At 37.8% G+C, this 13948-nt stretch overlaps 1 protein-coding gene across 5 annotated transcripts in view; it reads left to right on the top strand.

The window, feature by feature from the left end:
- LOC117435562 (serine/threonine-protein phosphatase 4 regulatory subunit 1-like) overlaps positions 1-13472 on the top strand; it is a 29784-nt gene extending 16312 nt beyond the window's left edge. For all 5 annotated transcript variants that reach the window (XM_059015642.1, XM_059015640.1, XM_059015641.1 and 2 more), the window contains 8 exons: positions 233-328; positions 910-1095; positions 6077-6238; positions 6641-6741; positions 9288-9408; positions 9547-9675; positions 11774-11915; positions 12315-13472. In XM_059015642.1, coding sequence (XP_058871625.1) covers positions 233-328; positions 910-1095; positions 6077-6238; positions 6641-6741; positions 9288-9408; positions 9547-9675; positions 11774-11915; positions 12315-12478 — 1101 coding nt within the window. In that variant the 3' untranslated portion in view covers positions 12479-13472. The remainder of the gene's footprint in view (positions 1-232; positions 329-909; positions 1096-6076; positions 6239-6640; positions 6742-9287; positions 9409-9546; positions 9676-11773; positions 11916-12314) is intronic.
- Positions 13473-13948: the final 476 nt, after the last annotated feature.

The raw sequence follows: 13948 nt of genomic DNA, 5'->3' as shown, positions 1-13948 counted from the left end.
CCAATATTATTACCTTTTTTAGTGAGTTTAAATGGAAATGCTAGCGTCTATTCAGGTTACAAAGAAAATCAGCAGTTTCTTTTTAAACATTTGCTGTTTTTTTTAGGTTTTTTTTTTTATATCGTTAAGCTTGTTATTAAATTCTATTGAAGTGTACAACTGGTGCCCATGAGTTGGGGAACTCGCATTCAACAGCCGCCCTTAATCTTCTGTCGGTTTGTTTCCCAAACAGAGCCTGGAATCCACTCTGGGGTTCATCCACGGGGATGACTCTGAGATGAGTGACTGCAGCCTCAGCCCAGAGGAAGAGAGGAAATGCAAACAGCAGGTAACTATTCTGGGCATGAACAGCAAGATTGCTGTAATGAGGCACAACTGCTGTAGTAAACTTGCAGTGGCGCTTGTGCAGTCGTTGTATTCATACAGGAGCATTGTTCAGTAATGACAAAAGGGGTGAAGTCAGAAAGACGGTTAGTGGTTTCATAAGCAACTTTCTTATGTAATTTACTGAAACCACGTGTTAAAGTATGTCTCTTTTAGCCCTGCTCAAAATAAATAGCCCTGCTCAAAATAAATTTGCTTTAAATTTGTATCCTCATGGGTTTCTCTTTCATCCATTATTATTTCATGGTTTTGTCCGCTATTCTGGTCTCTCCGGTTAGATGGAGAAAATTTGCTTTTAAATTACTAATTTTTTTCAAAGCATGTGTACTGCAAAGGAAAAGGAATGTGTACTGCAAAGGATAAGGAGAAAAAAAATGCCCTTAAGCATTCATACATGTAAAGGCTTGAAAAACAATGCAACGCAGAAGGTGTGTGTTAATTTCCTCATATTGTGGGGTTTCTAAAAAAAAAAAAAAAAAGTACTAAATGCCAAACTTTTCTTTTTTTTTTTTTTTTTTTTTGTAGGATGTTGTACCTCAGGCCCTGCTGGACCAGTACCTGTCCATGACCGATCCCTCTCGAGCTCAAACTGTAGATACTGAGATTGCCAAACATTGTGCTCACAGCCTCCCCGGAGTGGCACTTACCTTGGGCAGGCAGAACTGGCACTGTCTGAAGGACACCTATGAAACTCTGGCCTCTGACATGCAGGTGAGTTCCCAATTGAAATTAAAGGGACATACGATGATTTTTTTGAAGTTCGCTTTGAACTTGCATACCTCTCTGGCTCCAAATTGAACTGCTGCAAACAGGCTGTGTGGGAGGAGGTACATTGGGCAACTCTAGGCAAGTCAGTCTTTCATTGGGGTTATTCTGCGGTGCAGTTGGAAGTATAAACTCAATACTTTTTTTCCAGCAGAGTGCACCAGAGAGTTTTTAGGAATTTACTTAGCTGTTTACCATTGTTTATACTAGATGATTTCTTCTTAAGATTTTGTAATACCGCCCTTGCTGTCTTTGGGAGTGTATCAACAAATGTAATGGTTTTTTTAAAATGTATATTTTGATTGACAACGAGGTTAGTAATGTATAGGATAGACCTGTATTGTTTAAGATGGTTAGAAAATGTCTTCATGTTCCTGCTTGTATAAAATTGAATTTGAAAATACATTGCTTTAGTTATTAAAGTTGTTTGTGGTCAAATTTTAAAATATAAATAACATAAAAAATATCTATTGTGGTAAATATTTGGGCATTTTACCAGCATATGTTCTTGTCTGAAGTACAATGTGAAATCCGATTTTAATGTTAACATTAAATTAACAACAATGTTAATTTAAAAAACAAAGCATCACTTACCGTAACAGCGGTTATATCTCCACGCGGCCATTGCCACGTGGCTGTTTATGTACAGGCGCAATCATTAATGCCATATACATCTCAATAAGGAAAAACAAAAATCTAACCGAACATTAGATTTGTTATTACCGTACATTATAAAACAGATTGTTAGAATGCTGCATGCTGATTGGTCCATTAGTGTTCCAAGCCCTTACAATATCCAGCACAATGTCAAGATTAGAAACTACTTAGGAACAAAGGCAAATCACTGCACCTTTGCTAACCACATATCACTGCTCCACCAAAATGAAAGAAAACACCTGTCAAAATACCTGCTGTCATGGAAGATACTGAAGACATCAAGGTGTCTTGTCATATCTTCAAGTGTATATTAATTTGCACTATTTGCTATTTTAAACAAGACAAGACCAAAACAACACGCTGTCTTGGTATTTTATTTGTAGTACATACCTGTAACTGTAATCTGTAACTTTGGTCGGATCCAGTTGTCAGATATTCAGTTTTATTTTCCTCCTTTTTAGTTGGTATCAGCTGTTGTTTTGTGAAACTGACTCTTCATTAATTTAACTGTGGATATTTTAATATTTTTCCAACAGTGTTTACATTACTACATGCGATGTCTTAACCATCCGACTCTGTCCTTTCTTCACTGTCTCTTCTCCTTTATTATTATTATTATTATTATTATTATTATTATTATTATTATTATTATTATTATTTTGTTTATTTAGCAGACGCCTTTATCCAAGGCGACTTAGAGACTAGGGTGTGTGAACTATGCATCAGCTGCAGAGTCACTTATAATTACGTCTCACCCGAAAGACGATGCACAAGGAGGTTAAGTGACTTGCTCAGGGTCGCACAGTGAGTCAGTGGCTGACCACACACTCACTCTTTACAGGTAGAAAAAAAAACTTGAAATGAAATGAATACCACAAAACAAACACATTGGGCTTTTAAATGCTTAATGACTGGCTTCCTGGAAAAAAATAAAATTTGACTTTTAATTATCTTCATCCCAACAAAACACCTTAAACTCTTGCGATTTTTGTTATATGCTAGAGCCAATGGGAGTGAATTACCTAGCAGCAACATTACCTAGAATATGCAGGAAGGTAGGCACCTCACAGAACTAAGCAAGGTTTTTTGATAGTTAGTTATTTAGTCAGAAAAATGATCTGAAACACATCTAAGCAAGGCTTTTATAGATATTTAAAGTCTTTTTTTTTAAAAAAAATATTCTGTTGTGGAAGGTTATACCTCAAAATGTTAATAAATCTTTAGAAACTACATATATTTCTCCTTTCTTTTTTTTTATAAAAGTGACAATATCCAGCACAAACCATGCCCTCTCATGCTTTTATTGCTTAATTGAAATGCCTAAAGGCTGCAAAAAACAAATTCATTCATTAAACCTTTTTTTTAATCCATCTTTGAAAGAGAGGGTTTGGATTTGAAAAACTCTTTCAAATAACAGCAGTGTGTAGTAATACTAAACATTGAAAGAAAATACATTTAACTACAGTTTAGATTCCTATATTAGTGAATGGGGCACAAAATGTGATAATTGGAGACCCAACGGGTTCAGTCTAAGGCATTTCCACTTCAGTTAAAAAAAAAAAAATAATAATAATAAAAAAACATTATTTAAATGTACATTTTGCTATGACTTAATTTGTTAGATGTGGTGGCTACATAATAGAGCCTGGTGGTGACCTGATGCAGAGCAGTAGACCGGTTTAAGTCATTTCCTCGAGTTGCATTAATTGTTAACCAAATGAAAATTAAGAAAAACCTAATGATTTTATAATATAAACAAGAGACAGGGAAATAAGCCAAAATAGAATATTCATAACTGGTGATGGGATTCACATTAAAGAGCAGTGCTGATAGGCAGGGTGGGGTTGAGACAGGAAACTACAAGAAAAGCAGGTTGCAAAACAGCCCAAGCATTAACATGTTTGTTATTTTTTTTCTTCCATTTTATGATGTTACACATCACAGTAGAGGAGTTTGTACCTAAGATGGTCGTCTATAGAGGTAATGTGGCTTTTTGGTTTGTGGGTGCTAAAGATATTGCCATTATACTCTGTACACAGGTGTAAAGGTGTGTAAACATTTTTATTTTTGTAAAGCTGCTGTAGCCACAGTGCCAAAGCCTTGTATCTCCTTGTACCATTGGAGGTAGTGACTTCATATTTTCAGTTATCAAATCTCTTCATGCTGAATGTGTTACTGACCTAATATGGCTGCTATATTAAGGCCCAGCTGCATAGAGACAGTGTACATTGAGGTATTGTCTTAATGCTGATTTTCTTACTTAAGATCCATTACCAGCGTTGTCAGGTAAAAATAAACCCTTTCACTGCTGCATGGCTTTAACCTCTAACTATATCAATGATACAGGCCACATGCTTTAGCGTACACTCTTTATAGTTGGTACACAGTTGTTTTCTCAATAAAGTTCCCTTCCAGGTGGTGGCCAGTGAACATTAGCTGTTTCAGTGTCACATTGTTTTTAACCTCTGGAAATGTAAAATAGATCATATAATTGATTTTTAACAAAATAAAATAAAAATAAAACATTTTTATTCATGTTTTACATCTGAGGGGTGTGGCGTGCTATGACACACCCCTTAGATTATGCTACCGGGATGCTCTTTTTTGATAAACTACTATTTCTAGTTTATTGTACTATTTACCAGACCTTGTTTTATTGTGATTTGCCTTTTTTATTTGTGTTTTAATCCTTGTATTCAGCTTTTGTTCAGCCTGGTCAGCTATACTGACCAAGCTCTCTTGTATCATCTGATTTCATCTCGTCTACAGTTTCATTTTCTCTAATGGAGAGTTGGTAGCCAAAAGGATTTTTACTGTGTTAACAACAATGTTAAAAAAAAAAAAAAAAAAAAGGTATAGAAGCATTTATTTAGTGTGTGCTACTTTTTTAAAAACCTTCCTCATCTGAGCACACCGACGTACTGTAATTATGAACTGCCTGCCTGTCACAGCATGCCGTCTGGCTCAGGGACTGGAAAGCACACATTTATTTCACTCCCTTAAAGTTACAAATGTTCTTGTCATCGAGACGGTCCCCAAACCAGAACATACAAGAAACCAGAAAAATTACCAGAATAAAAAAAATATTTATTTGGATGTCTGCTCAAAGGTGTTTTGTTCTGGCTGACACACATGTGTAATTCCAGAGTAGATTGGACATTATCTGAGATGAGGACCTCTAAACTAACTGGATTTAGAATCTTATCTTTCAACTCGATATAATGACAAATTAGTTGCAACATAACTGACCTTTGGGTTGAGACAACTGCTGCCACAGACAAAAAAAAAAAAGAAAAAATCTAAATTAAGTTCCAAGATTATCATCTGGTTACCTACTGCAGCCATAGTCACACATGGTAAAGCGTCCCGCTTTTATCGGGACGCCTTGGGAGAAGGAAAAATATCCCGAATAAGCGCCTGTCCCACTTAAACAAGAGGCAGTTGAGACGACCTTAGTCACACTTTTTTGAGTCTTAATGAAAAGAAAAACAATTAAATCACATCACATTCTAATTAAATGTTAAATACATAATTCAAAGTACAAGTCAATGTTTTTTTTTATTTTTTATTCCTAAACAAATTTAATCGCACCTGCGATGTTGACATGCCAGCTTTCTTTGCAACAGCAGCCTGAAAAACCACAGGAGACTCCAGCTCCTTCAAGAGTTTATCATTTGAAAATACTGTATCCCAATTAAACGAAGTGACGTCGCAATTAAACAACATAAATAGCATTGGGAAGAACTGTCTCCCAGAGTATCCCATTTAAGCAGCAATCCCAATTATCAGTATCCCTATTAGGCGGCACAGAATGTATTCTCTTTGTGATGCAGACCATTTATCTATGAAAAAACAGTCCTAACACATACCTGGTTAAAAAGGCCCTGTGATTAATTTTAAACAAGAACAGTTTCCCATGACTCCTTGGTATTTCAAAGACAAACAAGGTTTGGTTGCATTCTAAACAGTGGTGATATTGCTGTAACCGCAATGGATAAATGTGACTGTATCGCTGATGTTGCCTCTGAAAATCCTTGGAAACAGGATGTTTAATCTCATGGGTTTATCTCCGTGTGTGTGTGGGGGGGGGGGGGGGGTTAACATTTTTATAGTGCTGAGTTCATTAATAATCTCAAAGCACTATGGAGTATGGAGGTTAAGCAGGAATTCCTAAACCCAGTGGAATAGGAGAAGTCTAGGTCAAGTCAATGACACTTGGTTGCTGTCAATGAACAGTGTGCTGACTGTCGCTCCTACCCCCTCTCTGTAGTGGAAGGTGCGAAGGACACTAGCCTTCTCTATCCACGAGGTGGCCGTCATCCTGGGAGACCAGCTAACTGCAGCAGACCTTGTCCCCATCTTCAATGGCTTTCTCAAGGATCTGGATGAAGTCAGGATAGGAGTCCTTAAGCACTTGTATGACTTCCTAAAGGTATTCACTAACCTCAAGATAAACAATGCATTACGCAACAGGTCTGCAGAGTTTATGAAAATGTCTATGTGACAAGTAAAAACAAAAACAAAAAAAAAACTATAACCAGTAGGAATGCAGTAATGTAGTGACTATACTGCCTCCTGCCTTATTACATTAAAACCAACTCCATCACAACACTTTATGCAACTTACATATTGTAACATGGCCCAGTTTGGGCTAAGCCCATGTATGGTACCTTATTTATTTATTTATTTATTTATTTATTTTAACTGATCTACAGTGGCAAATAGGTCACCAATTGTACTGATGTTGTGAGTAACACTGTTGTTGTAGAGGGCTCAAGTGTTTGTGTTGATCGCCCTGCATTCTCTGAGACAGGATTGCTTTGTGCCCCTCCAGCTGCTGCATAAGGAGATGAGGCGGGAGTATCTTTACCAGCTGCAGGAGTTCCTGGTCACAGACAACAGCAGAAACTGGCGCTTCAGAGCTGAGCTGGCTGAGTAAGTCTTTGAAAAGCCAGCCATAGAATGTTCTGCACCTCTTGCTGGATATATTGAATAGTCAAACAGCAGTCTCTTGTTACCGAGTAAATATTTACACACGGCCAAGTAACAAGACATTAAACAAGATACTAAGTTATTAAAGTTTACAGTTCCCTCAGTCTGTGTTCAGCACCAGCTGGTCCAGTGCATTCAAAGACAGTGGGTATGGACCTTCAGTAACAAAACCGAGGCGTGCTGTGTTTGTAGGGAACCAAGGCACATAAATGCATCTATGGTAATTCAGTTCTGATGCAAGTTTAATCTGGGGCTGTAGTGTAATGACACAGCTAAAATTCCACATTTGGCAGTATAACTGTATGGTTGAGGGTGTGTTTACATGGTTAGGGTTGGATTTGTGCTGATGCTGCATAATAAATTAATGGTTATCTATGCTCAGTATGGCTGAAATGACCTAGAGCAGTGTGTAAATGCATATAAAAGGTGGTCGTGAGTATGCCTATATGTTGCACTTTAGTACTTTGCATACAGTCGCAGACAAAAGTATGTGGTCAGTTATAATAATTTCTAATTTTCTATTGAAAGATGTAAATTAAAGTAGAGATTCAGCTTTATAATAAAACAACAAATTATTACATAACATGCATAAAATGAAAAATAACATGCAAAAACGAATTACATACAAGTATTTGGGCAATCAACATATTTCGTATGAAACCCATTCGTTGCTAATTATTGACAATTATCATGATTGAAAACCATGCAACTAAACAAAAAAGGAGAAACTACCAGAAAAATAGCAGAAAGACTCGATTTTACTAAAAAGCACTGTGTGGGCTATTGTAAAACACAGGAGAACAGGAACTACTGCAACCAGCTCCAGGTGTGGAAGATCAAGAAAGATTTCTGCAAAATCTGGAAGAATCGTTCGAGCAGCCCGGCAAAATCCTCGGATTACTGCAAAAGAGTTGACACAAGAATTGAGAGAAGATAGTCAAGAAATTCACGAGCGAACAATTCAACGATTCCTTAACAAGATGCAAACCTTTGTTAAATAGGAGGCTGTGTGGTCCAGTGGTTAAAAAAAGGGCTTGTAACCAGGAGGTCCCCGGTTCAAATCCCACCTCAGCCACTGACTCATTGTGTGACCCTGAGCAAGTCACTTAACCTCCTTGTGCTCCGTCTTTTGGGTGAGACCTAGTTGTAAGTGACTTTGCAGCTGATGCATAGTTCACACCCTAGTCTTTGTAAGTCGCCTTGAAAAAAGGCGTCTGCTAAATAAACATTATTATTATTAATAATAATAATAATAATAATAATAATAATAATAATAATAATAATAATAATACACAAAAGAAAGCAATTGGAGTTTTCCATTGAATACTTGAAGCCTGATGATTTCTTCAACCATATTTTATGGTCAGACAAATCCAAAATATGTATTTTTTTCACCAAGAAAGCAACAATATGTTTGGAGGAAGAGGAGAAGAATTTAAAGAAAAGTTCATCATGCCCACTGTTAAACATGGTGGAGGTTGTGTGATGGTATGGGCTTGTTTTTCTTCCTCAGGCACTGGTGATCTTTATATTGTAAAAGGATCATTGAATGCTGCAAAATATCAGCAAATTTCTCATTTGTTACCCAGTGCTAGAAGGCTTATTGGACAGAAGTTTGTATTCTACAAAGGGATTTCTGAAAAAAAGGAAGATTCCAGTTATGGATTGGCCATCTCAGTCCCCAGACTTGAATCCCATTGAGATGTTGTGGATTGACTTGAAGGCTGCTGTTGTAAAAAGGAAACCAGTCGATTGCAAAACTCAAAGCTGTATGTGTTGAAGAATGGGCAAAAATACATCCGGAAAGATGCCAGGAAATGGTTTCAAAATACCAAAAAAAAAAGACTGCAAGCTGTAAAGGAAGCAAAGGGTGGCACGCAATGTAAAGGTGCCCAAATGCTTTTTTCAAAGTATGAAATTAGTTTTTGCATGTTATTTTTCATTTTATGCATGTTATGTAATAATTTGTTGTTTTATTATAAAGCTGCATCTCTACTTTTAATTTATATATTTCAATAGAAAATTAGAAATTATAGAAATCACTTTCTTTATAGTTTTTCAATTTTTTTTAACTGCCCAAATACTTTTCTCTGCGACTGTATATCTAAAGACTTATCCAATTGTGGTGAACGACTTTAAGATGTTCTTTAGCATAAGTTTTATTGATAGTGTAAGAAATCTGGGATCTAAAGAGTTACCTGCCCTGTTAGTCCATAAGTATTTTACACTTTTTTGTTTTTTTACTAATGTAACACTGGATGTATGTTACTAGCATACTTGTTAAAGTAATTATTGTTTCTCTTGTTACACATAGAAAGTGAGCAAAAATTACCCACTAGCATATTGGTGGGAGTAATTCGAACTGACAGAGGGCTTCAATTAAAACCTCTTCATTAATACTGGGAGTTCCATGTTGATGTTGTACTAAATGAATTATATTCAGTTCTTTGGTTTATTTGTCTAACGGTATACTCTGTGTTTCATTCCAGGCAGCTGGTTCTGCTGCTGGATCTATACTGCGACAAAGATGTTTATGATTATTTGAGGCCTTTAGCATTCAGCCTTTGTACGGACAGAGTTTCTTCAGTTCGCTGGACCTCTTATAAGCTGGTAAGATGAACTGCCTTCTAAATGGGCTCTAGTGATTCGTGTGTATTAAAAAAGAGACTCGGAAACAACTAATACAATACATATCCTGTTTCCAGAATTCCTCTCGTATTTGAAAGCCTCATTTTGTTTATCATGCAGATTCGTGAGATCATAAAGAAGCTTTCTTCGGATTCAGCATTGGTTGCAGATTTCATGGTTGAGCTTGTCGATAAATTCTGCCACTGCCCTAAATGGTCGGGTCGCCAGGCTTTTGCCTTCGTCTGCCAGGTAAGAAAATATATAGAAGAAAAATCTGCAGTTTAAAGTTCTGAGCTTAGTTGTTAAGTGTTTTGTTGCTTTTTTTGTGTGGGGGGGGTGTTTGCTACGTTTTTGAAAATAAAGCATTCATAATGATTGAATGCTCTGTGACACCCAGTGAAGTGCAATGAAAGTAAAATTGGTCAATATAAAATAAATACAAATAAAAAGCCTTGTGATCATTTCACTATACATGGTGATTTCATATAGTGTGCACCATAGGAAAAAAAAGCCTTATTATAGAATATGGTGTTTTAGTTCAGTTTGAAAGTTTACAATCAAACAGTTATGGCAGATAGTACATTCAGTGTTGTGGTTTGTCTGGATACTTCTTTTTTTTTATTTCTTTTTTTTATTTTATTTTTTTTAAATTTAGTCGTCGCCAATTATTTTTACCCCGGTTTTCACCCCAATTTAGCATGCCCAATTATTATCTGTATCCCCGGCTCACCGCTCGCAACCCCCCCGCCGACTCAGGAAACGGAGGCTGAAACACGCGTCCTCCGAAACGTGCTCCTTCCAAGCCGTCATTTTTCGCACTGCAGATCCACAGCAATGCTACCAGACCTATAGTGCCGGAGGACAACACAGATCTGGCGGCTCCGCTGCAGAGCCACAGGCGCCCTATCGGCCACAGGGGTCGCTGATGCGCGGTGAGCCGTGGATTCCCCTGCCGACCTAAGCCCTCCCTACCCGGGCAGCGCTCAGCCAATTGTGCGCCGCCCCCTAGGAACTCTCGGTCACGGTCAGCTGTGACATAGCCTGGATTCGAACCAGCGATCTCCAGGCTATAGGGCACATCCTGCGAGGAGCGCCTTTACTGGATGCGCCACTCGGGAGCCCTGTCTGGATACTTCTTATGGAAAGTCCCTACTGCTTTCCAAGAATGTTGCCTATGACTTGCATAAATGAACACATTCATCAACACTGAATAAGAATAATAACTAGAACTGCCAGGCAGTTTTATGGCTTCCAAGCTCAGTACCAATTGGAAATTTTGGCAAGCTGTAGCATTGCAGCACAAGTGTCAGCAAACAGATCAGTTTTATGGAGCAAATTAAATTCAAAATACTGCATTAGTTCATTATCTCACGATGCTTTATAACTTTAAACAACATAGTAACCATGACCCTATCTACACACTGTAAGGAGTTACAAGCTAATTTTACATTTAACTTTAAGGAGAGGTCAAAGGTCATGATCAAGGTAATTTAATAGAGCATATATGGGTTCCTAAATGTGTTGTATAGTAACCATAACCCTATGTGCACTATAATGAGTTATAAGCTAGTTTTACATTTGACCTTAGAGAGGTCAAAGGTCACAGGCACTGTGATTTTTGGATAGAGCATATATGGGTTCCTATATATTTTTCCATAGTAACTATTAACCTATCTGCACTTTGTAAGGAGTTATAAACTAGTTTTACATTTGACCGAAGATTTTGAAAGGTTTTTAAAGAAATGCGTCAGGTGGCCATATTGGTTTACGCACATACACCATTTTTGAAAAAGTCAATTGTATTGACACAGGGATGATGCTTGTCAACTTTGGAGTTCATTAACTAAACCGTGTTCAACTGAAGTGGTTTTAAATTTAAGAAAGAAATGTAGGTTATACAAAAGAACACCATTTTGCCATATTTGAGTTCCCTTGCCCCAGGATGACGCCTACCAAGTTAGAAGTTAGTTGGTTAAACGGTTTGATGTTTGGGCATGTTTTGGTGAATTTTCCCAAGAAGCTGATTTTTTTTTTTTTTTTTTTTTTAAGATTTTTCCAAAAAAGTGCGTCGGGCCGCCAGCTTGGTTGACGCAGGAGCGCAGCTTTTTTTTTTACATCTGAACTGTAATCTAAACGGGATGATACCTGCCAAGTTTCATGTTGATTGGTTACACCGCGTGCGAACAGGAGCAGTTTAAAGTTTTGGGAGGAAAAACCACAATAATAAAAAATAAATAAATCTTTACAATAACAATAGGCTTCCCAAGCTAGCTTGGAAGCCTAATAATAACCTGTAATGTGTTGGCAGTTCTGATTTATGCTGTACCCTTGTGTTGGTTCTGGTCAGTCTGTGATTGAAGATGACTGCGTCTCCATGGACCTGTTTGCTGAGCACCTGCTGCCTCCCCTCCTACAGCTGGCGTCTGATCCTGTTCCCAACGTCAGAGTCCTCCTCGCCAAAACCCTCCGTCATAGCCTTCTAGAAAAAGGTAACCCCCAGGAAGCCAGTTATTTCAAGAATTACCAGGGAAGGACTTTTTTGGCAGTAATTTGTCTGTGCTGATGCAGTGGGTTGTCTATTCATTAGAGGGAAAATGTAGATCCGTTTGTTTCTATATGAATTGTTTCACCTGAACTACATACAATAAGTTCTGCTTTACAAAGTTTCAGTTTCCAGTGCTGTGTTTTCTCAGCATCAATATTGTTTGTGGGTGTTGTGTTTTTTTGTTTTTGTGGTGAGCAGCAAGGAATCCCTGCAGGTTTGTGTAAGTTTTCCAGCTATTCTGCATTCCCACTCCTTCCTCAAGAGCACTGTGTGGAATGATTACATCATGTTTTGAGTAAGAGAATACAACATAAATGTAATAAAACCTTTTCGACTCTTTTAGACTATTTCGTACACTCTGCCAGCTCACACCAGGAAGCCTTGGAGCAGACCTTGGTGGCACTCCAGATGGATCTGGACAAGGACGTCAAGTACTTTGCCAGCGTGCACCCTGCCAGCACCCGTTTAGCTGATGACGCCATGAGCACAACCTCTTCCACATACTGAGCACCCCCAGCCAATCCCTGACCGCATTGTCTACACCCTGCTGCCCCTAGGAAGAGCTCCAGAGGGCAACAGGACAGAGATGATGGGAGGGACTTCACCCCACCATCTACCCTTGGCTACATGGAGAATTTCTCTCCAAACTACACGTGAAAGTGTGGCAGTTCAGCCACCCAGTGAATACGGCACTACAGTAATACAGCCTCTTTGGAATGACTAAGAATGCTTTGAGAGAGGGCATCTCTCACAGACCTGAATCTCTCACTCTCTCTTCACTTGATACTGCTCTCCCAAGTTTTTTTTATTTTATTTTCTTGCCACCGAAGCCTTAAGAGAGTCTTCCTAAAATTTAAAAAATACTTGAATCCTCAGAGCGGGTTTAGTTAAAGAAAGAGGAGTTCAGTTCTCAAATCATTCCTCATTGTTATTAGCGAAAGCCAGTAAGACCGAGCTTTATTGAACTGCGTCAAAATAAAGAAGTCTAATTTACAGTTTAGTTTTGTTTTTTTATATCTGTGTAAATGACTTCATCACAAGCTGCATAAAGTGTACAAAGTACTGTACTAGCCTTCTATGTGAACTCAAGAATTGTTTGGAAATGTAGCACAGTTTATCTTAAGGGCTTAGAGCTGCAATGTTATGTTTTTAAACTCTAGTGCAGCACATTGCTGTACCCATGTGCAGAACCAATGAGTAGTTGGTTTTGTATTATTGATGAAACAATTTGTTGTGTTTTTTTTTTTTTTTTTTTAAAAAGCTGCCACGTTAACTCAATAAAAATAAGTAAAAGGTTAGCACACATAATTGAAGTCAGGTATTTTAACTTGATCATGAAATACTGCACCTTCTATTTTGGTTTTCCTTTGGGTTATTTTCATGTTCTGTACATATCTACGGGCCATCGTTACAATCGACCATGTTTACTGTTAGGATACAAGTTTTCTTCTCTACCCGTCCAAATAAAATAAACGCAGACACAGTGCTGTTGGCTTTCAAAGTTTACTACATTGCTTTTGAACCAACCACCCCCTGTAAAGCAATACATATTCTCCTCATCTGAGGCACCCCTGCCAGTAATAATACAGTAAGTCTTGATATGAATAAGACGTAACCAACTTCAATATATGGTATCCCTGTCCATTCTTTTCATGCATTACTTATGTAAGTCTGTTTTCACTTTTTATTTTTGAGCAGGATTGTGACTGTTCCAGGAGATGTAATATTGCTATAAAGTTGTTTTTTGAAGTGGTTTATCCTTCCACATGACATTGAACTATATATTTTATAATGTGTGCATCTTTGTTCTCTTTAACATTTAGGGTTCAGTTTGTGAGCTGGTGGGCCCAGTATATAAATAGACAGTGGCCCACAATCATTTCAGTTTTACACCTAAACGATGTTTCCTTGGTGTTTCGACTGTTTTTCACTAGTTTATTTCTGATCAATGCAGACACTGACAGTCTGGTTTGTTTA

The sequence above is a fragment of the Acipenser ruthenus genome, chromosome 3 (assembly GCF_902713425.1).
Source record: "Acipenser ruthenus chromosome 3, fAciRut3.2 maternal haplotype, whole genome shotgun sequence".
NCBI classification, from domain to species: Eukaryota; Metazoa; Chordata; class Actinopteri; order Acipenseriformes; family Acipenseridae; genus Acipenser; species Acipenser ruthenus.
The sequence above is the reverse complement of the archived record's forward strand: the minus strand, read 5'-3'. Positions and strand labels throughout refer to the sequence as shown.